Source organism: Rhipicephalus sanguineus, chromosome 7 (genome assembly GCF_013339695.2).
Source record: "Rhipicephalus sanguineus isolate Rsan-2018 chromosome 7, BIME_Rsan_1.4, whole genome shotgun sequence".
In the NCBI taxonomy this organism is placed as follows: domain Eukaryota; kingdom Metazoa; phylum Arthropoda; class Arachnida; order Ixodida; family Ixodidae; genus Rhipicephalus; species Rhipicephalus sanguineus.
Genome location: NC_051182.1, coordinates 164338347 through 164363849, shown reverse-complemented (window position 1 = coordinate 164363849; position 25503 = coordinate 164338347). Strand labels below are relative to the sequence as shown.

The following is a 25503-nucleotide window of genomic DNA, read 5'->3' as shown; positions in this document are numbered from 1 at the left end:
GCAATAATTATTTCTACGTTCAGCCCAGACTTCTCATCCTAACTAGAAATTAGAATAACGAAATTAATGTGGTACCGAACGTCTTCTTTTTTAATGATTTTGCAATTAAGAACTTAAAAACACATTCGTTTTGTTTCCTGAAGGAAGAGAAGTCTTCTTCCTCTTCTTCTTCGAGCGCCTTGATGATGACATTAACGCAGGCTAAACCACATTTCCTCTATTTCCTCGACCACACGTTCGGCCACAGCTGCAAGGTCTGCGACCGCTTGTGGTTCGACAACAACCTGACCACAATCGCTACTATAAAAACGTGCCACGTCTTTATATGACAGTAGAGGAATTGTACGGAGCATTCAAGGTTTGCCCGATTATCTCCGAGCCAGCTTCTCAATCATCATTCACTTCGTGGATATGACGTGATATATATATATATATATATATATATATATATATATATATATATATATATATATATATATATATATATATATATATATATATATATATATATATGATATATGATATGCGTTAAGGGACAAGGATGGCAAGGTCACAACCAATATGGATAGAATAGTTGAGATAGCGGAAGAGTTCTACAGAGATCTGTACAGCAGCCGAGACAGTCAGGATGATAACGTAAGAAGCAGTAATATCCCAGAGGAATCTGACATCCCACCAGTATTAACAGGAGAAGTAAAGAAAGCCCTAAAGGGAATGCAAAAAGGCAAAGCCGCTGGTGAGGATCAGGTAACATCAGACCTGTTGAAAGACGGTGGAGAGATTATGGTAGAGAAACTGGCCACCCTGTATACGAAGTGTCTCTCGACAGGGAGGATACCAGAATCTTGGAAGAATGCCAACATCATCTTGATCCATAAGAAAGGGGACGTCAAGGACCTGAAAATTACAGGCCCATCAGCTTACTGTCCGTTGTCTACAAGCTATTCACAAAAGTAATTGCTAACAGAATTAATACGACATTAGAGTTTAATCAACCAAGGGACCAGGCAGGATTTCGTACAGGCTTCTCAACAATAGACCATATTCATACTATCAATCAGGTGATAGAGAAATGCGCGGAATACAACCAACCCCTATACATAGCCTTCATAGATTACGAGAAGGCATTTGATTCGGTGGAGACATCAGCAGTCATGCAAGCACTGCGGAATCAGGGCATCGACAAAGCCTATATAAACATAATGGAAGAAATCTACAGCGCATCCACAGCCACTATAGTCCTTCATAAAGAAAGCGACAGAATCCCAATAAAGAAGGGCGTACGACAGGGAGACACGATCTCTCCAATGCTATTCACCGCGTGTTTACAGGAGGTTTTCAGGGCCCTAGATTGGGAAGAATTAGGGATAAGAGTTAATGGAGAGTATCTCAGTAACCTGCGCTTCGCTGATGACATTGCATTGATGAGTAACGCGGGAGACGAATTACAGCTCATGATTACTGAACTGGATACGGAAAGTAGAAGAGTAGGTCTGAAAATTAATATGCATAAAACTAAAGTAATGTGGAACAATCTTGGCAGAGAACAGCGCTTCGCGATAGGTGGCGAGACGCTGGAAGTTGTAAAGGAGTACGTCTACTTAGGACAGGTAGTAACCGCGGAGCCAAACCATGAGAGTGAAATAACTAGAAGAATAAGGATGGGATGGGGCTCATTCGGCAAGCATTATCAAATCATGAATGGTAGTCTACCACTATCTCTCAAGAGGAAGGTATATAACAGCTGCATCTTACCGGTACTTACCTACGGAGCAGAAACCTGGAGACTTACAAAGAGGGTTCAACTTAAATTGAGGACGACGCAGCGAGCGATGGAAAGGAAAATGATAGGTGTAACCTTAAGAGACAGGAAGAGAGCAGAGTGGGTCAGGGAACAAACGGGGGTTAAGGATATCATAGTTGAAATCAAGAAGAAGAAATGGATATGGGCCGGGCACGTAGCACGTCGGCAGGATAACCGGTGGTCATTAAGGGTAACTGACTGGATTCCAAGAGAGGGCAAACGCGTAAGGGGAAGACAGAAAATTAGGTGGGTAGATGTGATTAAGAAGTTTGTAGGTATAACGTGGCAACAGAAAGCACAGGACCGGGTTGATTGGCGGAACATGGGAGAGGCCTTTGCCCTGCAGTGGGCGTAGACAGGCTGATGATGATGATGATATATATATATATATATACACGATCCTGGAAACTTTCGAGTTGCGCCCACTAATATAGTGTTTACAATCGTGCCTTGTACGTATACAGTCGCTTTAGGTCCCTCAAAAAACGTCGACACCATTGCCTCCGCACAAAACACTGCAGCGCGTACTTTGCACTGTTAATTTAAACTCATTTTGTGCAAATATGCGCGTGCACGAAATGGAGCGCCTGTGTTGACACGCAAGTTACGCAGTATGCATGTATCATCGCGTTGCAGCGCTGTCGGAACGCTTCAAGATGTTTGTAATGCTTTTTTTTGTTTTTTTTTTTTTCAATTCGTGCGTGTGTGCATGCTTGCCGGAAACAATAAGAACGGAAAGAGAGTTATCATCCATTGGTTGTCTCAAAGGATGCGGAGTTAGGTTGTTTTTACGGCTGTCAACAGGTGAACTGTGCGCCGACGCGTGCTCAAAAAGAAAAGACTGGGTGAACGGACAAAAGAAGGCCTGACGTGTGTTTCGTAAAACACACCGGGAAGTTTGCTGGCCGGCGTATGTAGTGTATGAAGTAATTCCTTTTGACTTCGCTCGCTTCTTTATGCCGACGAGGTAGCGCAGTTTACTCGAATAATTTATTTCACTGTGCCGTGCCGAGCCGCAACCGGCGTAGCAAGAGATTCGGCACTGTGTCGTTAGCGTCCGAGCGGCCCGAATTTGTTTTCGACTGAATTGCTCGCTGTGATACGGCCGAGGTGTGGTCGTTATACTGCGCGAAAGCGGTATTAAACGACGGGCTCAAACGCAGGAGGAATTTTCTCGGCCGTATTACCTCACATGCAATCGTTCTCACACCTTGTGCCGTCACTTACGAGTAAATAAATCTGACTTTTGAGTTTCAAAATATGTACCGACTTCCTCACCGTCTTTTCCTTTCCGACGTCGGGATCCGAATCCAGAACCATAATTCGAAGGTTGTGGGTTCGTATCCCACCGACGGAAATGATGCGTTTTCGTCCACTTTAATTCCTGTCCATAATCGTTACACTACAGTTAAAACAACAAATAATGTCCCCTATACAAATTTCTTTGCCTTAGCTGTCTGTTGGTTTCATTGGTCGAGTCCGCACGACTTCTTGTTACCGTCAGGGTTGGTCATTTCAAAACTATGAGTATTGCGTTCGTGTGGCATCAACTTTGTCAGCACGGCATCAAAATTAAGTGAGCGGCACTTATCGGCGTCACGTGTTCTGTTCCTTGTCGAGAGAAAAAACGGCGCTGTTCGGGGAAGGCGTGACCCCGAATGAATGCCAAGGTCACGGCGCGCCCGTCACGCCCCGTGGGCTACCGCGCGCCACTCATGAGTCACGCCCGGCTCGCGCCACCGGAAAAATGGGGCGGCGTCTTCCATTGGCTGGGCCGCGCACGCGACATGAACGTTTTTAACGAACCCCTTCCCGATTCTCGCAGGCAGGTCGTTAAACGATACACTGATACTATAGCGCGTAAAACTTTCGCTGGCGGGGCAGTCAGAGGCAACTTCACAAAGGTCCGGCATGCCTCAGTGATCGCGTGTTAGAGCATCGCAAGCAATATAAATGACAGCATGGCAATAGATTCGGGGCATTGCAGGTCACGTAAGCGCAACCCGAATTTTGCTCGAGTCAGCGTCTTCATGAGGCGTGCGGTTCAGCGCAGGTCATCGAGATTTTATCGTCATTGCCGGGTGCGTCAGTTAATCCGGTCACTCTGTTGACAAGGTAGTCGCGTATCTGCAAGATCAACACCCTCTTGCCTCGCACTCCTGAAGCCCAAGTCAACATTCTTTTTGACAGCGAAGGAAAGAAGATGACTTTTAAGCGCTCGTTTTTATTTCTTAGACACAATATTAATAAAAACTAACAGACAGTAATGCCCAATAACAATAAGAGCGAAGCTGTTTAGCTTCCTTGGCACAAAAGTAGTACTACGAGGTTTCTGGACCGTTATTTCAACAATCAACGTCGACTTAATATTTGCCTTTAGTGTCCCTTTAAGACCACGTATTGGGTGCATGGCAACTTCCAAAACGTTTCTCACGCATAATTGCTCCTGGTTTAAAGCACGCTATACCATTGCATAAGGCATAGTGCGCGCATTCTGTTACACACACTTAGTGGGCGCTCTGATACCCTCCCTCAGTACGTCGAAATATGTGTGCGAAATGTAATTATTGTGGTTTTATGACGTACTTCACATTGAACGAGTGCACCGCCAGAAAGCATTGTTATATGCATATCTTCGCGGTTTCCCGGGAAAAAAGAAACTAAATCTCCCGCCGGACTTAATTAAGTTCGTGTTAGTGTCCATGTACACATTGATCATGCTGATGTGGCCCTTGCTAAGCCGTGATGATAGTTATTGCACAGTGGTATAATACCAGAAACGCGGTGACGACAGCGAATGTCTCATGCCAGCATGTAGGCCTTTTTCGCATTTCGTTAGTGGATGACTCCTCTCCCTCCAACGACGCTAAGCCGTGCTCCCTTGTGGGTTGCAGAGATACGCTACCTTCTTGTCATCAAACCACTACTAGTACTGGGGTGCTATACCTTTCTGCCTTGCAGCAGCAGGGGCGTAGCCAGAAATCTTTTTCGGGGGGGGGGGGTTCAACCATACTTTATGTATGTTCGTGCGTGCGTTTGTATGTGCGCATGTAAATATACGCAAGCAAAACTGACAAATTTCGGGGGGGGGGGGGTTCAACCCCCCCCCCCCTCTGGCTACGCCCCTGTGCAGCAGGTATGGACCAACATGTATGGACCGAGGTAACGAACGCCTCCTCGTTTGGCCAAGCGTGCTCTTCTGGACATCGTCGAATTCCACGGTCACAATTTGGCGGCATCTAACCAATAAGGGAGGGCGTAACAGCTCTCTGGGCCAATCATAGCGGTGAAGACAGAGCCATCAATAACATTTCAGAATTTCAGAATCCTCGGAATAACACCCCAAGAATTTGATTGTTCGGCTGCGGTGCCGCACCGTCGTATGCGCATGCGCTCTAATTGACGTAGCGATAACGTGTTCCGCTGATGCTTCATCGCTTCGACCGTGTTGTTTAATGCTCTCTGTAGGAACAGAATAATTTTATTTTCTTTCTTTGTGGTTGCCATCGTCGCTCGGAGGCAACTCCTTTGACGTGACAAGTCGAGGGCAGCCGCTTCCGCAGTGGGCGCGTGTTTTTCAGTTGCGTGTCACGCGACCAAAGGATGCCGCCGCTTCCCTGTGCACTTTAATTGCGAGGAAATCCCAACGCGGTACCAGCGCGTGGCTTTTCGTGGGACTGCAGGAAAGCGTTGTGCGTCATAGGGCGGTTGTTGAAACGCGCGCTTGCGTGCGCACAGATGGCGTAGAAGCCTAATTTTCCGTGCTTTGACGATCAGCGCGAATAGCACTCGAGTGACATCTGGGACGCGCAGTAGTTGCGACATCTTCGACATCCACTTGTTAATGGAGAAGAAGAACTTTTATTGAGGGGAAAAGGGAAGGGGCTTAGCAGCTAGATGGGTGGGGCCCCATGTCCAAAAAGGCTCCCTTGTGCCGCCAGCCGGGTCCAGAAGCGCTAATTGCACCTCGAGAACTGAATCAGTCCAATAGTACTCTTTCAACACCCACGCCGTCTTTATTCGTGCGAGAGAGAAGCACGTCTAACAACGATAGCAAGGCTTGCCCTTTTCGTTCGTGGCTGCCATTGCGCATTTCAGGGGTACATTTGTAAGATAGGCATTCAATAAAACGATTACATCGCGTTATAATAATAGTTTGAAGTCAAGCGAATCCCGTCATTTAGTTTCCCTGTGTCTCGTCTATCGTGCCCCTCCCCGTGCCTTCACCACAGCAGTGCACTGCAGACAAGCCAAGAGGCCGAAAAACCTGCTGTGTTATTGTGAATTCCTTCTGAAATACTCGTTAATGTAAGCACCGGCGCCTGTAGTGTCTCTCGCTCAGGTGCTCCCATATCTGTTAGGTAAAGGCTTAGCCAGAAATCTTTATCGGGGGAAGGGGCAGCCACCCCCTTTGTAAGTTCATGCGTGTGTTCGCATGTGTGCATATATATATATATATATATATATATATATATATATATATATATATATATATATATATATATATATATATATACGTGCAAGATTGAAAATTTTTGAAAGAGGTGGGGGGGTTTGACCCCCCCCCCCTTTAGTATACATACGAACGAATGACTACAATGCGTGGGAGACGGCGTATGCCTTGGTACATTTTGCCTACACAAGGAGATGTGAGCTGCTGTTTTTTTTAAAGGAATATACGTCTTAATGTTGTTTTGCAGGTACTAGTGTGTTGTCGTCGAGCGGGGTCCGACGGAGCGCGGTGGGAGCGCGGCGTCCGGCGGCGGGGTCTGATGCTTGCGCAAGCGAAGGCATGGAGGGCCAGGCCCCGAGCCCCCTGGAAGCGCGCTTCGCCCCGGGGGCCCCCTGTCCGCTGCAACAGCACTACGCCAGGATGCTCATGCAGCAGCAGCAGCACGCGGTGCCCACAACCGCCGCCGGAGGCGCCGCCCGTGAGCCTCTTTTTTGCTTTTCCTGGCCTTCCTGTAAACTTTTGACAGTGGCGTAACCCTGGACATGCTGTCTCTTTAATGTTTGTTCAACGAGAACATTCATGGAAGAGGGAAACATTAGGGAGTTTTAGTTTATGCGCATACTGCCCTGTGTTGCGGTCAACGCCTCCTCTCCTCCAGGAGGCGTTGTAGTGGTCTATCGGTGGCGCCACCTGGCAGCGTAGAGATAAACTAGGCCAGCACGGGACAACTATTGCAGTAAACCAAGTGTATTCCAAGAAGGTTTTAAAAAAATTCCTGGGAGTGGAAATTATGTACATAAAGTCAAGCTAGACTCTGACATCTTTCTAGAGGCATTATAAAACGTTAGCTTACAATGAAGAAACAGTAGCGCTTGTCTCACATGCCCTATGAGTTTAAGATGGCTAATTGTCCAGGACAGATACTGCTCAACGTGTCTATGTTACTGATTTCCATAAGAAGCCTCAAAATCTTGGCAAATTATATTTGGTATCACATTACCAATACTCATCCAGATATATTATTTTTGTCGGCGATCTTTTATCTTATAATTAACCTAGCATTTATGTTGGCAGAACAAAAACACTATCTCCAATTGGACATCACGTGAGAAGGCTGTTATTTTTTTAGGTTTTTTTTTTTTCACATTTGCTGTTAAGAAACTGCAAGAGCTTCCACTTGAGAATTTTTTAACCTCCTTGGTTTATCCTATTCACTACAGGTGTAAATTATTTGCTGTGCTGTAATTGCAAATTTATTGCTTTTTCAAGTATGTTTTTTCTGCAAGAACAGTCGTCAGACACGAAAACAGGTCTATAAGTCAATGTGGGTTGATGAAGTGTCTCAAGATGTTGCTACCATCATCAGGCTACTCGAAATTACCCAGAAGTAGTGTCCGAAATGCTGGACACTACGAAACTCTATGTCGCTTGTCTAGTCACAGAGAAAGAATTTAACTAGTAGAGAGCATTGCGTCACACAGCCACCCTTGGCAATTGAATGCCATTCCTTTTGCTTTTTCCTTCACTTATCAGCCCTCTCCATGACTTCCGTGAGAGTGTATTCTTGCCGACAATGTTTGTTTGGCCGTGCTCCTGTAACTTATTCTGCAGAAGGGAACACCGCACACTATTGCATGGTGGTCAGTGTTGAGTCAGTGCATTTGGCCAACGTTGCATTTTGGCTTAATTCATGTTTTGAAATGCTCTCTCTCCTAATTTTCCCTTACTCTGTGCTCCTATTGGCCATCTTGGTGGCACAGAGTTTGACTAGAAAAAGCACCAACACAGTGTTATTGTTAGAGTGGCAAACCATATCATACCTAGCTGCTGTAGTCAAAAGTGAATATTAGAGTGTTGCTATAGCATTAGTCCCACAAACTCTTGTGAAAGTGAAAGTATTGCTGAAAGGAATCTCTGCAGAATACAAGCCCTGGATGAAAGGCAAGCATTGGTGCAAAATCTACTTTCTTGCTTGTGCTTGTGTGCAATGCTTTTAGCAAGACTACGCCAGTAACCTTGCTGCTTTAGGATGCAGTTTTTCTCCTATATTGTGTTTGTCCATTCTAGTGCTTTGCGTGGTTGACGTGAGGCTTGTCTTGTGCAGTATTCCCTTACCTGAGTGCACTGAGCAACAACGCATCCAGCCCCGGAGGGAGCCCCCTGGGTCCCCTGGGAAGCTTCCGGGCTCCACATACGTCGCCAAACATGGCCGCCATGCGCCAGTTCTGGCCCCCTACCCCTCCGCCCGATAGTGAGTGCTGTACCTTGATTGACAGCTGTGCCTTGCAGAGGGTGATGCTCTAGCTGCAGGAAGTGCAATTAGGTTGCCGGCAAGATAGCATAATTGTCAGTATACGAGGTGTGCTCAAAAAGTATAGAACCTTCTTCTTTCCCGCATAAACCAGTGAAGTGCGGGGGAGGCTTCCTTCAGTGGAGATATGAAAAGTACATTCATGCACATGTGCATAAATGCCTCCCCCACATGCACCTTCCAACTCCATAGGTCCCCTCTGACTGCCAGTTTAAACTGGAAGTTGGTCCATGAGTGAGGACGTGTAGTGAGCGCTTTTTGGATTCCAGTAAGTTGTAAATTAGGGAACAATGTAAGCAGTGATACTGCATAAAATTTTGCCAAAAGCTTGGCAATACCCAAGCAGAAACCATTAGCAATATTCAACAAGTTTTTGGTGACGATGCCATGAGTACCCCTGGGATAAAGGGAGTGTGGATAAAGGGAGTATTTATTACATGGAAGACATCACAGGTCTGAATTTGTTTAACACTGAACGGGTGAGTGTAGCAGCATGGTGTATAACCAGTGCCCATAGAACTCTGGGCACAGTAGCATGCAGATATGCCGTTTGTTACAATTTAATTAAGCTGCAACTGAAGGTGCACAAATAATATGTCATTTGTTGTGACCCTTCAACTTGTAATTTCAACATATGGGGCACTTATTCCACAGGAAGTCTTATAGATGGAAAGCAATGTCACTGTGAAATGTGTGGAGTGAGACTTCTATATCCTAGCAATACTCACACAACTTCTCCAGCATTACCTGCTGAGTATTAAGTACAGCACATCATGTATCCATATTTAGCAGCTGCACTGCTGCCACATATAATAATATGACATTTTTTCACTGTCTTTTCTTTTCTTCTGACTGTTAGTTGTTTGGCTAAGAATAATTCGTCTCTTTGGCATAAACAGGCTGTTACTTGAGAAATTTGCATGTTTTGTTTGATCTCGACACTTTTTCACATATTTATTTGTTTATCTATTCTTTTTGTATGTGTTCCATATTTCATATTAACCCTTTGTCCCCTATAGACGAACTCAGCATGTCCACACATTTTGTACATTCACAACCATGGTCTAGCTGAGGTTGTTCATGTCAACAAGTCCCAACGCTCTCTTACCAAAGACGATCGAAGGAAGTCCGGGCCTCTACGGCACTTTTTTTTATGCACAGACGGTGTTAAAATACCCCAATAACATCTTCCTGGACAATACCGCATCAAAACTGACTGCAAGCCGTGCAGGGAAGTCAACTTCCTCCTCTACTTAACAAAATTTTCCTCCATGTTTGATGGAGCACTGAAGAAAATACAAAGTGTGGGTACATGTTTTGAAAACTAAATTGGAAAGTCAACAGCTAAGTTTATCATCATGTCGTTTAAACTATTAGCATTTCAAGTGTGTTCACTGTTGAATAATTGATAAAGAGAAGCCAATAGCTGCTTAGAAATGTGGAGAACAGGGAGGGACACATTTCTGACAACTCTGCATTTGCTTATTAGGACTTGTGATGTTGTGTGGGTGCAGTGTCAACGTCTCCAGGCTACAGCCGCTATGGAGGGAGCTACTACTCTCTATTCCCACCGTTGAGTTCCCCACCAGACCCCTTTGGGCCCCCTGGAAGCCTGTTTCCCCGCCTGGCACACTCTGCTTCCCACTATCCTTCACTTCTGGACCGAGGTGAGCCCATGTTGTCTTTGATTGAACATTCTCATTTGCATGTTTCACTGTGTAGTGAATGCAGGCTACACTGCTGGCTTTGACTGCATTTCTTTCCTGGCATTCATGTGTCATTATTTCATGCACTTTCCATTGGGCTGGGCCACTCAGTTTGGTAATCAACTTATCTGCATTTCGTGTTCTCACAACAAGATAGTTGCTTTTGCCAGTAGTCGAGCAAGCGATAGCTACATCAGCAGCAATTACGAATTCTGGTGACACGAGAAGACAAGGTTGGCCTCAAAAGAAGGCTGACTGGACACTGTAGATTGACCCTTTCAAGCTGGCTGACATTTTTAGTGCAGGCTTTCTCACATAAATGACAAAACGGAGCTTTGATCCCTGAGGACATGCCGGGTATTCTGATTACAAGCCTGGGGATCCATTTAATCATGAACCTGCACAGTCTTAAGCTTGATGGGTAATTCTCTCGTGTGTTTATTAGTTTTAAACTCTAATATCCATGCTCTGCAACAGTCACAGGGGTGTTCAGTGGTGCTAATGGTCAACATTTCAGATGGTGGATTTCTCTCACAAGGCCTGGGCTCGCCCCTTTCGCACTATGCTTCGGCACTGTCACCTCTTGCCAGCTCTTCGCTGCTGTCACCACCCACATCGAGCTCGACAGGCACGGATCTGAGCCACCCTGGAAAGATGCTTGATGAGCCAATCACACCCACGGCCCATAGCCACGCCGACAGTCTGCTGACCACCGTAGCTCCACTCAACTCATCCACACAGAGGTACAATGCTCGCTTGGTTTCTGCGTGATGGTGTTCTGAGTGCAGTGACCACAAACAGGTATCTCCACATGTTGTCTCTGGTGTTTCACAAAACTGTCTTTTTATATTCTTGAGTATAATGTGGCTTTCTCTTTCTTGAGTGCCCTGTTTGAGTTAAGAACTGTTTGTCTGACCGAGTCAGAAATTCTGTCAATACAGTGTACTACTATGTGATTGCTTGTAGAAACATATCTAATTGCAGCTGTGCCTGTGATTACTTCTTTTCCTGTAAACTGTTCAAGTGATGCCATCTTTGTGCTTTGCCCCGTCTTCCTCTTTTATCCACCTGTCTACTTGGCAGCCTTGTTAGATATGAGATTATGCTGTAACATTACAGAAAATGAATGTATTAAACAAGTACCTGTTTATAGGATTAAGCAGCAGCTTCAACCGCATTTTGTGTAAGAGTTCTAGTCACAACCATATCACTTGTGTGTTACATTTCTCTTTCAACCACAGTCTCATATCACCTACTATGAAGTAGTGTTGCATTCAGCATGTGAAAATTTAACTTATAATAAAGTCGGGTTTCAATATTGTGTTTCATTTGTTTGGGTTAGACTGCCTTTTCATCGGGGCTCACTGTTTGAATACACGTTTGAGAAGTACACATACTGGAAATACCCCAATCTGCCCCAAGTGCTATTAAACAAGGAAATTGTTTAGGGTCATTTTTGTAAATCTGTTGGCATGGTTATGATATTGTAAGCTTCAGTACATTAATTGAGTGCTAGCTTCAAAATAAAGTGTTGTACTTTTCAGTGTCCGACCTTTGAGCAAGCCTCCAAATGCGCACATGAAGGACCGCTGCTCAGAGAAGTCTCGTTCGAAAAAGTCGTCCCAGAAAAGCACGAACAAAAGTGGCCCGACTGACCTGTCAATGGGTGCCACTCAAGTGACCACTGGCCGAACAAAGACTGTCGAGAAGTGCTCGCACTGCACTTGTAAGCCACAGAACTGTGGCACCGTGACCAGTGCATCGTGGTCTCGGGAATTGTCGGACAATGGTGGCATGGCAGCCACGGCTGAGGGGGCCAGCTCACCACCGACAGAGCCTTCAGCAACTGCGGGGATGTCACTGTGTTGCATTCCATCAGATCAGGTGACATCAACTGGTGAGTGCTGACCATTCACGCTGAACAAAGTGGTTTAACATGTTGCAAGTTAACATTGCTTCATTTTGAATGCGGTGAAATTTAATGTAGTAAGTGTAAGTTTGTGTATGTGACACCAATCAGCTCCTAAACGGACACTAAAGAGGAAAACGATTTTTCTATTATTAGTAAATTACTCTTTCATGATTCCAAAATCTCCACTCCTGCCACAAAAAGACGCTTGGTAAAGGAGAAAACGCACGAAAAGAAAATGCGAGTGGTGACGCCACCTTGCAATTCCTGCACTAAATGCCATGACGTCATAGATTTTGACACCGTCTACTAGGCCCTGCGTTATTTCTAATTGCTACATACGAGCTACATTGACTTCTGAGGGTGCCATAAACGTAATATAGCAAGTTTCAGAAAATTTCGATGAGCCAGTGTCGCCAAGATACGACAAATACACTTTGAAATCCGCAGCATCACAAGCGGAGATTTTGGCACAAAATTTAAAAATGGAACTTTGACCTTGATTTTCTCCTCTATTAATAAACTTATGATAGTGAAATTAGCGTCGTTACAGTTCTCAGAGTACAATTTATCAATCTAAACCGATTCATTGTTTCGCTTTAGTGTCCCTTTAACACTTGTTCAAAGTATTGGGAAATGTATCTACACTAGCGTATGTAAAATAAATGCACAGCACTTTAGTGCAACAGAGCACTGAAAAGATGCCGATTCTTCACATTCAAACTTTCTCTGTTCAGCTGGATGTACACAAGTAGCATATGTGATTCAAGTAATGTGATCACGCTTACATGAAAAATAATTGTATCATTGTAATCGCACCTACATCCTGTTTAGACTATGAACTTTATGCATCGATAAGACGTCTAGTGGTTATAAAACATTAGAGATTTAGTTAACAACTTTATTTAGTAAATAGAGCTTCAGATAAAAAAACACGTTGGAATTGGGTGCTTGTTGATGCAAAAGTGCGAAGAAGCACAATACACACAGCAGGCATTGACACACTAACTGTATAAATAGGGCTCCGTGTTTTTGGTGTTTATATTTCTTGAAAATCGGCGGGTGTTTATCAGAGTTTATATTTTCAGCAGAAATTCAGCGTCTATCGGAGTTTATTTCTCGTAAATCTCCAATTCTCTGAAATTTGGAGTTTTTCATTATTCTCAAAACCCCAAAATTTTAGATCAATTCATATCTGAATACTAAAACATCAAAACACACCAAGCACATTTTATTTTTTCTAAAAGGTTTGAATGCACAAAAACATATGTGCACAAGCGAAATACTTGAGCACAAAACACCTGTATTTGTGCGTATAACAACCTTAGCTTAAAGCTTATTGTAAAACACCCAAGCATACTTTGCGAGGTTCCTGACAGTGATCGAAACATGCTCATTTCGATTGACGACTCTCAGCTTTGAAAATGCCCTTTCAACGTTAGCACTAGAAACAGGAAGTGCCAGAAGATGCAGCGTGCGGCGAGAAAGCACTGACCACTGGACATTGTGAAGTCTCCAAACGACAGGGGTTGATCAATGTTACGTATTTCATAGCACTGATAGTTCGCAAAAAACACTCAAGAGCTAGCTCATGTCGTCAGTTTCAAGAAGCACTAATTGAAAAACAGGCGCATAGGTTTGGAAGGCGCAGGGCAGCTCATGCTTCACATTTGGATTCACAATTAGAACACAGCACCAAAACGACTCTTTGCTGTACTAGAGTTGATCGCACAGGTTCCTCTCAGATGTCTGTCTCCACTTTTCGGCGACAGCAGCGTAGTACCGTGAATATCTGCGACAGTCGTTAAGCAGTCATTCTTCTCAAGGAGGTCGAACAGACTTGTGACATCTGATGCGAAGACCTCGGTTGGATCTAGCCATTGACTGGTGAGTGCGTGCAGACGAACCCCCAGTATGGGGTAAACTTGGTGTGCCAGGGTACTCTCTGCCTCAGGTTCCTTGATGATTGAGAGCACGGCACACGAATTGGTCTTCAGAAACCTCATGTTAACGAGCAAGCCGTGTAGAGCTTCAGGCGATGAAATAAGGCTCTTGAGCTTCTCACACTTTGTTCCCTTGGCTTTGTCGCTTCCCAAGAAAGACGAAATGGCACGCCAGTAGTCCAAAATATTGATACGGGGTTGTATGAGTATATAAAATATGTATTTACAGAGAGGAATTAGTAAAAGAGTCAAGATGGCTGACCGCCACACTTGCGCGCCAGTCAGGCTCTTCAGCCCTTCATCTTCCTTCACTTCCTCTCCGTAACAGGACCCCCGGGCGTTGTAGCGCCGTCTCGGCGCAGGTCCGGCGATGAATTGCGAGAGAAGTAGGGCTTCATCCGCGAAACATGCACAATGTCAACAGGTGGCGTACTTGACGAATCGAAGTGCAACGGCGCAATCTCGTAATTCACGTCGCTAACTTGACGCAAGACTTGGTAGGGTCCTGTGTAGCGGGACAGGAGTTTCTCGGAGAGCCCTACACGGCGACATGGTGACCAAAGGAGCACCCAATCACCTGCGGCAAACTTCATATTACGATGCCAGTGGTCATAACGGGCTTTCTGCATCTCCTGCGACGTGGCGAGACGAGATCGGGCGACTTGACGAGCCATGTGAGCCCGGTCAATAGCGTCGTGAGCGTACATGGTAACAGATGGCGCGGAAGGTAAGACGGTGTCAAACGGCAATATGGGGTGGCGACCATACAAAAGATAAAAAGGTGAAAATCCCGTGGTGTCATGTCTAGAGGAATTATATGCAAAAGTCACATAGGCCAACGTGGCGTCCCAGTCGCGATGATCTTGAGAGACGTACATGGAAAGCATCTCTGTGAGTGTGCGGTTAAGACGTTCGGTAAGTCCATTAGTCTGTGGATGGTAGGCGGTAGACAGCTTGTGCTCTGTGGCACAAGATCTAAGCAGGTCGTCGACAACTCTGGACAAGAAAGAGCGGCCGCGGTCCGTCAGCAGCTGTCGGGGTGCACCGTGGAGGAGGATGACGTCGTGAAGAAGAAAATCCGCGACGTCAGTGGCGCAACTAGTTGGCATGGCCTTCGTGATGGCGTAACGTGTCGCATAATCTGTAGCGACCACGATCCACTTATTTCCCAAAGTCGTCGTCGGAAAAGGGCCAAGCAGGTCAAGGCCGACGCGATGGAATGGTTCCGAGGGAACTTCAATTGGTTGTAGAAATCCAGCAGGCGGCAGAGGAGGCCTTTTCCGGCGTTGGCATAGGTCGCAAGTAGCAACATAACGACGCACGGAGCGGTATAGCCCAGGCCAGAAGAACCGACGTCTCACGCGGTCGTATGTGCGCGAAACTCCGAGATGTCCCGCCGTCGGTGCGTCGTGAAGTTGTTCAAGTATGACGGGCCGTAGATGGCGAGGAACGACAAGCAGGAGCTCAGGGCCTTCAATGCTGACGTTGCGGCGGTAGAGGATGCCGTTATGCAGCACGAACATACGGAATGCGGCGTCGGTGCTGCCAGACTGGATGGCATCGATGATGGTGCGCAATGACTCATCCCGACGTTGTTCGGTGCGCATGTCGCTCACGTCAGTAAAAGCCATTACGCAGCTGTCCGGATCATGCGCAGCGGGGTCAGGAGGATCCACCGGATGACGAGAAAGACAGTCTGCATCCTTGTGCAAACGTCCAGACTTGTAGTTGACTGTGAACGAAAATTCCTGGAGCCGCAAAGCCCAGCGACCAAGACGTCCGGTCGGGTCCTTCAGAGAAGTCAGCCAGCAGAGAGCGTGGTGGTCCGTAACGACGGAGAACATGCGGCCAAATAGGTATGGCCGGAACTTAGCGACAGCCCAGACTAAAGCCAAGCACTCTCTTTCGGTGATGGAATAATTTCTCTCGGGGGAAGAGAGCAGGCGACTGGCGTAAGCTATGACGCACTGTCGACTGTGCTGCCGTTGAGCGAGAACTGCTCCGATACCGTGCCCGCTGGCGTCGGTGCGAACTTCTGTTGGAGCAGATGGATCAAAGTAGGCAAGTATGGGGGGAGTAGTCAAGAAGCCAATGAGAGCGGTGAACGCTTGAGCCTGCTCAGGGCCCTATGAGAATGTGGTGTCTTTCTTCAGCAGATCTGTTAGTGGCCTAGCAATGTCGGCGAAGTTTTTCACAAAACGACGAAAGTAAGAGCATAGGCCGATGAAGCTCCGCACGTCAGAAGTAGAGCGGGGCACAGGAAAGCTGCGAACAGCGCGGATCTTTTCAGGATCTGGTTGGACGCCGTCAGCGTTTACAAGATGACCCAGCACGGTAATCTCCCGGCGGCCAAACTGGCATTTCTTGGAATTCAGTTGAAGCCCGGCTGTTCTGAAGACTGCGAGAATTGCAGCGAGGCGAAAGGCCAAAGGGCATGACCTTGAACTGGTATAAGCCATCAGGTGTTACGAAGGCAGTCTTCTCGCGGTCCATTGCATCGACAGAAATCTGCCAGTAGCCGGACCGAAGATCAATAGACGAGAAGTATGTAGCTCCGTGCAGACAGTCCAACGCGTCATCGATGCGTGGTAGCGGGTATACGTCTTTGCGGGTGATCTTGTTTAAGTGGCGATAGTCAACGCAGAAGCGCCAGCTACCATCTTTTTTCTTTACAAGGACGACAGGGGAGGCCCAAGGACTGTCTGATGGTTCGATGACACCTTTGCTAAGCATTTTCTCGACTTCCGTTTGGATCACTCTGCGCTCAGTGTGGGAGACACGATAGGGGCGCCGACGAATAGGACTTGCGTCACCGGTGTTTATACGGTGCTGAACGACGGACGTTTGCCCTAGAGGTCTGTCGTCAAGATCAAAAATGTCACTGTACGACGCGAGGAGGCGACGGATGTCATTGGCCTGTGCAGGGTTGAGGTCCGGGGCAATCATCTTCGAGAAATCAGCCGGCAAAGAAGATGAGCTGTGAGTCGCAGTAGGCGCAAGTAAATCAGTCTCGGCGCTGAGAGCTGCAATTTCAAATTCGTCAGCATCAGATATGTTGGCCAAGAACATGCCACGAGGAAGTACTTGAGGGCACAAGCTGAAATTTAGAAGTGGTAGCGAGGTACGGTTGTCGGTGACAGTGACGAGTGTATGCGGAACGGCAACGTTCCGGCTCAAAAGAATGTCAACGAGGGGATAGAGGACATATTCACCGTCGGGAACCTGCGGCTCTGCTGTCAGAACGACGTAGGTGGCTGCCTGAGGTGAGAGACGCACGTCTTGAAGAGAGCACAGTGGCGGCGGGGTAGTGTTGGAAGCAGCGACGAGCTGAGGCAGTTCTAGCTGAAGGACGCCGGTAGCGCAATCGATGAGAGCAGAGTGATTTGACAAAAAGTCCAGTCCAAGGATAACGTCGTAAGGGCAGCGGTCAATCACGGCGAAGATGACTGAAGTAGGTTGGTCGACTATACTTAAGCGGGCAGTACACATACCAAGAACGATTGGCGTGCCGCCATCGGCCACACGGAGCACTTGTGTAGCTGCTGGTGTGAGGACTTTCTTTAAACGTGTGCGTAGCCGTGAACCCATTACAGATACGTTCGCTCCCGTGTCGACAAGTGCTTGAACAGGTACGCCGTCTACTTTAACGTCGATGACACTTCGTCTGGTGGGTACAGAGAGAGGATTTGCTGCCGTAGTCGTCAATGCAGCACCACCTCCGGGGGCTGCATTTCTTAGTTTTCCGAAATGGTGCGGCCGAAAGCCACGGGGGACGATAGGCGTCGTGGCTGTGGTGAACGGGACGATGGGCGACGTGTTTGCGGCGAACGAGATTGGTGTCCACATGGCGAAGGCGAGCGGCTGTACCAAGTGTTCCTAGCGGCATTGTCAGCGGCGTTGGACTCGGGAGCGGGTGAAAAATGGTGGGCATTACTGTCAAAACGGGTCATATTGGTCGTTGCGCGAGGTGCCGAGGACCATGTGCTGCGGCAGTAGCGGGCAATATGTCCAGCGCGGTGGCAGGTGAAACATATTTGGCGGTCATCTGCAGTTCGCCACTCAGCCAGGTTGCGAGAACGTGGAGAGAATCGTCGGTTTGAGGAGGACGTGGCAGAAAGGCGTTCGCTGACTCTGGGCGTGGCGACAGAACACACAGAATGCACTCCGATATTTTCCAGCTCCTGACGAACGATGGCTTGAACGAGAGGAACGGTAACAGGGGTGGCATTGGTGCTGCGCGAATAGAATGCTGAGGGCGCCATCGCTTCCAGTTCACGACGAACAATTCGTGTCAGGTCTTCCGGCGGCGAAGGGTGTTGCGGTGTTGACTGCTCTTCACACGTCGACGTGGCAGCGGTGTTTGGAAGTCTGGCGAACGGTTGCAGAATGCGGCGGCTTTTTGCTTGCTCGAACTGACGACACTCTTTGATGATCGCATCCACGATGGAACAGCCCTTGCACATCAGGAGGTTGAATGCATCGTCGGCGATCCCCTTCAGCACATGCCCGACTTTTTCACTTTCCGTCATGTCACTGTCGGCCTTTCGGCAGAGAGCGAGCACGTCCTGAATATAGGAGAGGTACGATTCCGTGGAAGATTGGGCACGGCAGGCCAGTTCCTTTTTGGCGGCGATCTTACGGCCGGCGGGTTTGCCAAATACCTCTCGCAACTTTTCTTTGCATTGGTCCCAGCTAGTGAGTTCTTCTTCGTTGTTTTCGTACCACACCTTCGCAGTGCCCCTCAAGTAAAATAACACATTGGCCAGCTGAAGTGTGGGATCCCATCTGTTCGGTACACTCACGCGTTCAAACATGGCCAACCAGTCTTCAACGTCGACGCCATCGGTCCCACAGAACGTACCGGGATCCTTAGGTGGTACAAAAACAAGTGGTGGTGATGGCGACGTTGATGGAGACAGCGACGTTGATGCAGGAGGCTCAACGTTAGCCATGGTTGGGAGGGGGATGCGACGTCCGCTGCGGAGCTCCGTTGCCTGCTGCAGTACCCAGCACCTCCACCAATATGATACGGGGTTGTATGAGTATATAAAATATGTATTTACAGAGAGGAATTAGTAAAAGAGTCAAGATGGCTGACCGCCACACTCGCGCGCCAGTCAGGCTCTTCAGCCCTTCGTCTTCCTTCACTTCCTCTCCGTAACAATATCTTCTAGAGCTTCATAAAAAGAGAACCACCTTGAGGGACGTACGGTTTTCAGCGACTTCAAGGACATGCCCATGGCCAAGCATACAAGACCAAACTTACGGCACAGCTCCCGCGACGACTTCAAGGCAGGAAAAGTGCCTAACAAAGTCTTGAACTACGTTAAACGAGCTCGTCCTGATTCCATCCTCCAGAGCGTTGTTGAGTAGGTGTCACGGATCTTTGAAGTGAAGCGCCTTGAATTCGGGGTTGGAGAGTTGCAAGTCCTTGTGAAGCTTCTGCATGTAGGAAGCTGATTCGTAGCACAATACAGCTATGTCGCCTAATACAGCTACGTGTGGTAAACTTTAAATCGGTCAAACCAGAAGGTATCAATGAGCGCTTAGAACTTGCCCTTTCAATAAAGAACGGAGCCAGTATAATAAAAATTGGGCGAGTTGGTGTTGGTCCAGGTCATATTGGCTTTTGAAATCGGAGTTTATCGGATAAATCCGATTTGTCAAAAATTTTACCGGCGAATGTTTATTGAATTTTTTCGGATAAAACCGAAAACATGGAGCCTTATGTATAAACTTTAATGCTCAGGAAAATGCTAATTCAGTGATATGTGTGCTTGAATTCATCTTCTTTTACATATTGGAGTTTCACGCTATTGCCGGCAAGTATGCTTTACAAACTTCACCAAACTTCAACATTTGAGTGTGATAAAATAAAGAGTTGTAAGTTTTTTTATTCACACATACACCTGGACATGTTGAGGTGCGACATCAGGTCTGAACTTTGCTGAAAACATCCCTTTATAAGCAGTATCTCCTTCTAGGTATGTATTACATTAAAAGGAGCATTTCTAAGATGTTGAAGAATTGCTGTAGGACATGTTAATATTGCTATGGCAAGAAGAGATAGTACGTTAACAGAATATTAATGGTAACTCCAGTGGGTGACAAGATGGCAGTTAGCTTGCGAAGTCTAAAAGTGTCGTCTGCTTTCCAGTAATCCTCATTGTCTTCTTCAGCTGGTCACATGAACCCCTGGCAGCTGAAGCACTGACCCTACTACGTTGGTCAGGAAGCAGGCAAATGATAGCACATCGAAATATTAAATTGCATACATGAAATAATCGCTTCATGCAATTATTTCAAACATGTAAGCTGCCAACTCACCCAGCTTGCTGTTTTAATCAAGATCCACAGTAAACGACTCATCTTGAGAACCTTTTAGCACAAACTAAGACAGGGACACAGAGGGAGGGAACAACACCAGCGCTTAGTTCTCTTAGTTTGTCTTAGTTTGCGCTAAAGGGTTCTCAAGATGAACACGTACCAACTAGCTCGACTTTCGGTCTTACTTCAGTAAACGACTCTGTATTGTTTGCCGAATGCAGTTCCATCCCCATCGGCACATCCGCCACCCCTGCTGTCACCAACGGGGCCTGCCGTTGTCAGCTCATCGACTCCGGATGTCAGTCTCACACCACCAACTCCCGAGGCGGCGGCGGACTCCCCGGTTTCCAACACACCTCCTCTGCATTCTCCTCCCCAAGCTTCTCCCCTTCGCAACCTTTCCCCCATGCCCGAACCCGCGCCAGAATTGGCTACGAGCTTGCAAAAGGACACTAGTGTTTTCACTCGAGGAGATTGCAGCTCAACGACAGACGAGTGCCGTGCCATCGCTGCTGTGGCACCCGTGACGCCCGTCAGTTGCGTGACACCCGTGAGTTCCGTGGTCCCCGTCGTAAGTGTCGTCACGCCTGTGAATACTGTCTCGCCAGTCAAAACTGTCATTTCCCCCGTCAGCACCGTCGCACCTGTCAATACCGTTACACCCGTTGTCAGTACCGTCACGTCCATCAATAATGTCACACCCATCCCTACCGCTGCAACGGCTGCCGTCAACACTGCGGCAGTGAGTTGCACGTCCACATCAGCCAGTGCCTCCGTCACGTCTACCCCGGTCAATCACGTCGTGCCCATGGCGCCCGTCAACCCCGTGGTTGCCGTTGTCCCACGATTACCGTCACCCAAGGAGGAAAAAGAAGAGATGCGACCAGAGTGCCGTTATGCTACGGCAGTTGCCAAGCGGGAGCCAGTGGATCTGGAGCAACGTGCGACGGGCCCCGCCCTTGTGCCTCTGGGCAAGAATGCGGTCATGCTTTCGGTGCAGCAGACAAAAGTGGTCTCGCAGACAAGGCTCCGCGGTGGCAGCAAGAGCAATGGGCTTGCTGTGGGCATGGCCAAGGCCTCTGCCAAGACCACGTCGGTTTTCTCCACACCTCTCGGCTCGGGCACAGGTTCACCTAAGGTGCAAGAAGTGGCTCCAGTCAATCTCAAGGTACGACAAGTTATGACTGTGCCGGCCTTTGGTATGAGGTAAAATAATGAGTCAGCCTGCATTCCCACATGCAGAAACAGCGAGGTGCAGCGACAATGGGAAGATGACATTGCATGCTTTTTTGTCATTTGCCAGCTTTGTGCTTTATTGTCCTTGCACATTAAGGTCTCTAAAGATGCATAGAGTGTAGTTTAGCTTAATTGTTAACAGTACCATGCACGATGGTGCATGGGCTATGCCAGTGCAATTCATGGCATCGCATGTGCAAACGGAAGAATCAAAGCAGGTCAGCTATGCAGCAGCTGTTTCTTCTTCCATGTTTAGTTGAGCCTTTGCAGGGCATGCTTCCTCGAGAATAAAATGCTTAACATTGGCAGTCGAGTGCCGATTACCGGTACATTCAATGGACTAGGTCATCCAAATGACAGGTATATTTATAGCATGGTAGCATGACACACACCATATTTACTCGAATTTAAGACGATGTTTTTTTCGAAAAAACAGTGTGTGAAAGTGGGGGGTCAGCTTAGATTTGAGTACCACGATTAAGTTTTTTTCTTTTTTCTGGCCTTGTGAATTTCGGGGGTCAGCCTACAATCTAGGGCAGCCTAGATTCGAGTAAATACGGTAGGTAAGATGTCACGGTGTTTTACTCTTGTTCAGTGGCAGTAGTGAAACTTTTTTTGTTGCTGTTGAGTGGAGAAGGGGTGAAGGGGAGTCTATCAGTCTAGCAGGGGCATGCAGCCTGAAATTCTGTCTTGTAGTTTTGTACTGCAGCGGATGAACATGACATTCCAGTCATTGTAACACTACTATGCCCTAACTACACAGGTCCTTTGCCACTTTTTCTAATGCACAAAGTGTGCTTCATGGATTGTTGGTGCTGATAGTACTCTCCATGCCATCTCTTAATGTTTGTCAAGCAATCCTAGAACCACACTGTCCTCCACAATTTATTTCTTTATTTATGTAAAATACTCTCAATGTCGGCTGGTGTTACAGAGAGAAGTGGTTAATACATGTGCATTATACAGTGTTATGCAAGTCAGCTTGAAAAGATGAATGGTCTGGGTTTTGGGCGACGGAGGCAGGGAGGTGGTTCAATTCAGATGCTGTCATTGGCAGGAATGAATTGAAGAGAAGGTTTGTATGGCAATTTGGCGTTGATGTGTAAGTGGGTGGTGTGAGAAGGTCATTTTTTAATTCTGGGTTCATAAAATAAACTTCATGGAAGAGAGTCAAATGGGCGTGCTTCCTTGTTGATGACCGGTCAGGCAGATCAAGTCTGGTTTTTATAATGGATATACTTGCACTGCAGGAGCAGTTGAATGTGATGAAATGCGTGGACCGGTTCTGAATGGCTTCAAGAATGTATGTTAGATGAGTTGTAGATGGATTCTTTTACGAAGCACTGCTTTGTTGTCTTGGAATTGTTATGGGCCAATAGTAGCGGAGTCACCGAAGCCGTCTCCCTCGATCAGATTTCCAAGTCGTGCGAGGCCGTCCTCCAGAAGCCCGACGGAGCCACCTCTACGGGAATCCCGACTTGCGTGGCAGTGGCAACGCGACGGCCGCAGGAGGCTGGTGGCAGCAAGATTGTGGTGGAGGAGAAGTGCGACACCACGGTGTCGGTGGTTCCTGCTCTGAGTGTGCTCAACGCCTCCAGCCAGCCGATCCCTGTGGGCATCGCTGTGGCACAGCAGCGCCAAGACCACACCATCACATGCAGTGAGTTGGCACTTCTGCCGCCGTAGATCGTGTGTTTCACGACTTTCACTACGTCACCACTGCCGCATAGCGGGGCCATTGGTGCCTGTTCTTAGCGGCCTTTAAGGGACACCAAAGACAGACAACAAATTTTACTGCTATTAAAGAAATAAGGCTACCTCTTTTTTTGTGTGTGTTTTAGAAGTTTAGATTGATACAGTAGCTTCTGCAAACTTTATTGTGTTTAATTACATGATGATAACGTCAATACCGAAAGTGAAAATGGAGGTAGTCAAGCTTTTAAAATCTCGTGCACTGACTTCAGTACTGCTATGTCAGTGTGACATTGCAGACTTCAAAGTATTTTTCCATATTTAGGCCAGTTAGTTCAACTAACTAGAAGTTTCCGAAACATGCCATGTTTGTTCCTTGGCTCCTTTAGAACAGTGTAGACTATATTTACAAACTAATAGTTAGCTGGGCTGCAGCAGACGTCCTTGACATCCTTTTAAGACATTTCATTTCTGCCGAACTGCACATGGTTTAGCAAATCAATCAATCAATCAATCAATCAATCAGTCAGTCAGTCAGTCAGTCAGTCAGTCAGTCAGTCAGTCAGTCAGTCAGTCAGTCAGTCAGTAGAGTGTCAACTTGAGCTTGTTGGCATGGCTTCATCTTCGGAAAGAGCGCGAGCACACGGGACAAGAAAGGCAGACAGGACTTTGCGCTGGCTAACAACATGAGCGTTTATTTCGTGCGATCACATATATACGCTTCCTTGGAAATAGATAAACAAGAGAGGATGAGGGAAAGGGAAAGCCCTACGCCTGCGCCGTGACTAATGCATGAAAAAGCAAAGATCAATCACGGAGGTAATTAATCTCCTTGTTGGTTAGTGCGATGGACGGTGCGCTTACACATGATGGCCCGATGGAATGAATCGTGAACGCTTCATATATTTCCCGGGCGTGGCAGTCACGATATCTGCGTAAGATATCTGCGCATTAGTCACGGCGCAGGCGTAGGGCTTTCCCTTTCCCTCATCCTCTCTTGTTTATCTATTTCCAAGGAAGCGTATATATGTGATCGCACGAAATAAACGCTCATGTTGTTAGCCAGCGCAAAGTCCTGTCTGCCTTTCTTGTCCCGTGTGCTCGCGCTGTTTCCGAAGATGCAGTCAGTCAGTCTTTATCAGCGATACAATGATAGTAATATCATTGAGAAATAAGCAGAAAGTGGTATCCAAGTTTACAAACCACTAGTGGGACTTCTTATTTTAGTATACTAAAAAACAGTTGAAGAGAACAGCATCTCAGAAGTTACAAAGGCAGCCTCAGATATTGCAGTGGTTGCCTTGGATGTCATCATGAAACACAAACACTTAATAAATTTCTGCCTTCTCTGGACAGGCACATGTTGTTTAAGAACATGTCATGTGTTTCCTCGTTTAGCATGCATACTCCGAAGACTGGGTGCAAGTTGTTTCTGTGTTTGCCACAGGCAAGACAAGCTTGTCGTCAAGTGCAGCAGAGCAGAGTCACATAACAGCAGTGAGCTGCTCGACGGTCATCTTGGCAGCAGGCGGTTCAGACAGAGGACCACGTCTCTGGTGAGCATCGCTCGTTTCCTCTACTCTCTTCAACGCAGACCCCTTCGGTAGACGAGCTCGGCAAGTGCACACATTTTGAACGCACGCTGCCGTGGACTAACGAGGTTGCAAACGGCGCAAGATGAATCCATTGTTTTCTTGCCACAGATGATCTGAGCAAGTTTCTGCTTGAGTTCTCTTAGTGCACATTTGATGCTAAGGTACCATAATACCATTTTCTACTTCAATACCACAAGGAAAACTGACTGCACATCTTGCAGAGAAGGCAGTTTTTTCTGCACCTAACATTCTTTTTGTTCTCCACTAGAAGGTATATTGTGATTGTATTCCCCTTGTGTATATTTGATGTCCTGATTCCGTAAAGTACTAAAAAATTATTTTTAATGTGGGAATGATATTTCAAACATAATTTGGAAGGCAAACAGTTGAAGGGGCCCTGCTACACTTTTCTTTTAAGTCAGCCAAAAGGAAAAGAAGGAAGAGTTACTCTTATAATAGTTTGCAAATGCAAGCCCTATCTATCATTTGCAGAAATTTCAAAATGCAAGCACGATGAAAGGAATCAG

The 25503-nt window shown here is 46.9% G+C and overlaps 1 protein-coding gene across 1 annotated transcript in view; it reads left to right on the top strand.

Annotated features, from left to right (window-relative positions):
• Positions 1 to 25503, top strand: part of LOC119400457 (BAH and coiled-coil domain-containing protein 1) — a 223748-nt gene that overhangs the window by 127287 nt on the left and 70958 nt on the right. The window contains exons 2-9 of the mRNA XM_049418079.1: positions 6512 to 6735; positions 8362 to 8508; positions 10083 to 10235; positions 10792 to 11017; positions 11819 to 12171; positions 20675 to 21621; positions 23103 to 23349; positions 24829 to 24937. Of these exons, the coding sequence (XP_049274036.1) occupies positions 6597 to 6735; positions 8362 to 8508; positions 10083 to 10235; positions 10792 to 11017; positions 11819 to 12171; positions 20675 to 21621; positions 23103 to 23349; positions 24829 to 24937 (2321 nt within the window). The 5' untranslated portion in view covers positions 6512 to 6596. The remainder of the gene's footprint in view (positions 1 to 6511; positions 6736 to 8361; positions 8509 to 10082; positions 10236 to 10791; positions 11018 to 11818; positions 12172 to 20674; positions 21622 to 23102; positions 23350 to 24828; positions 24938 to 25503) is intronic.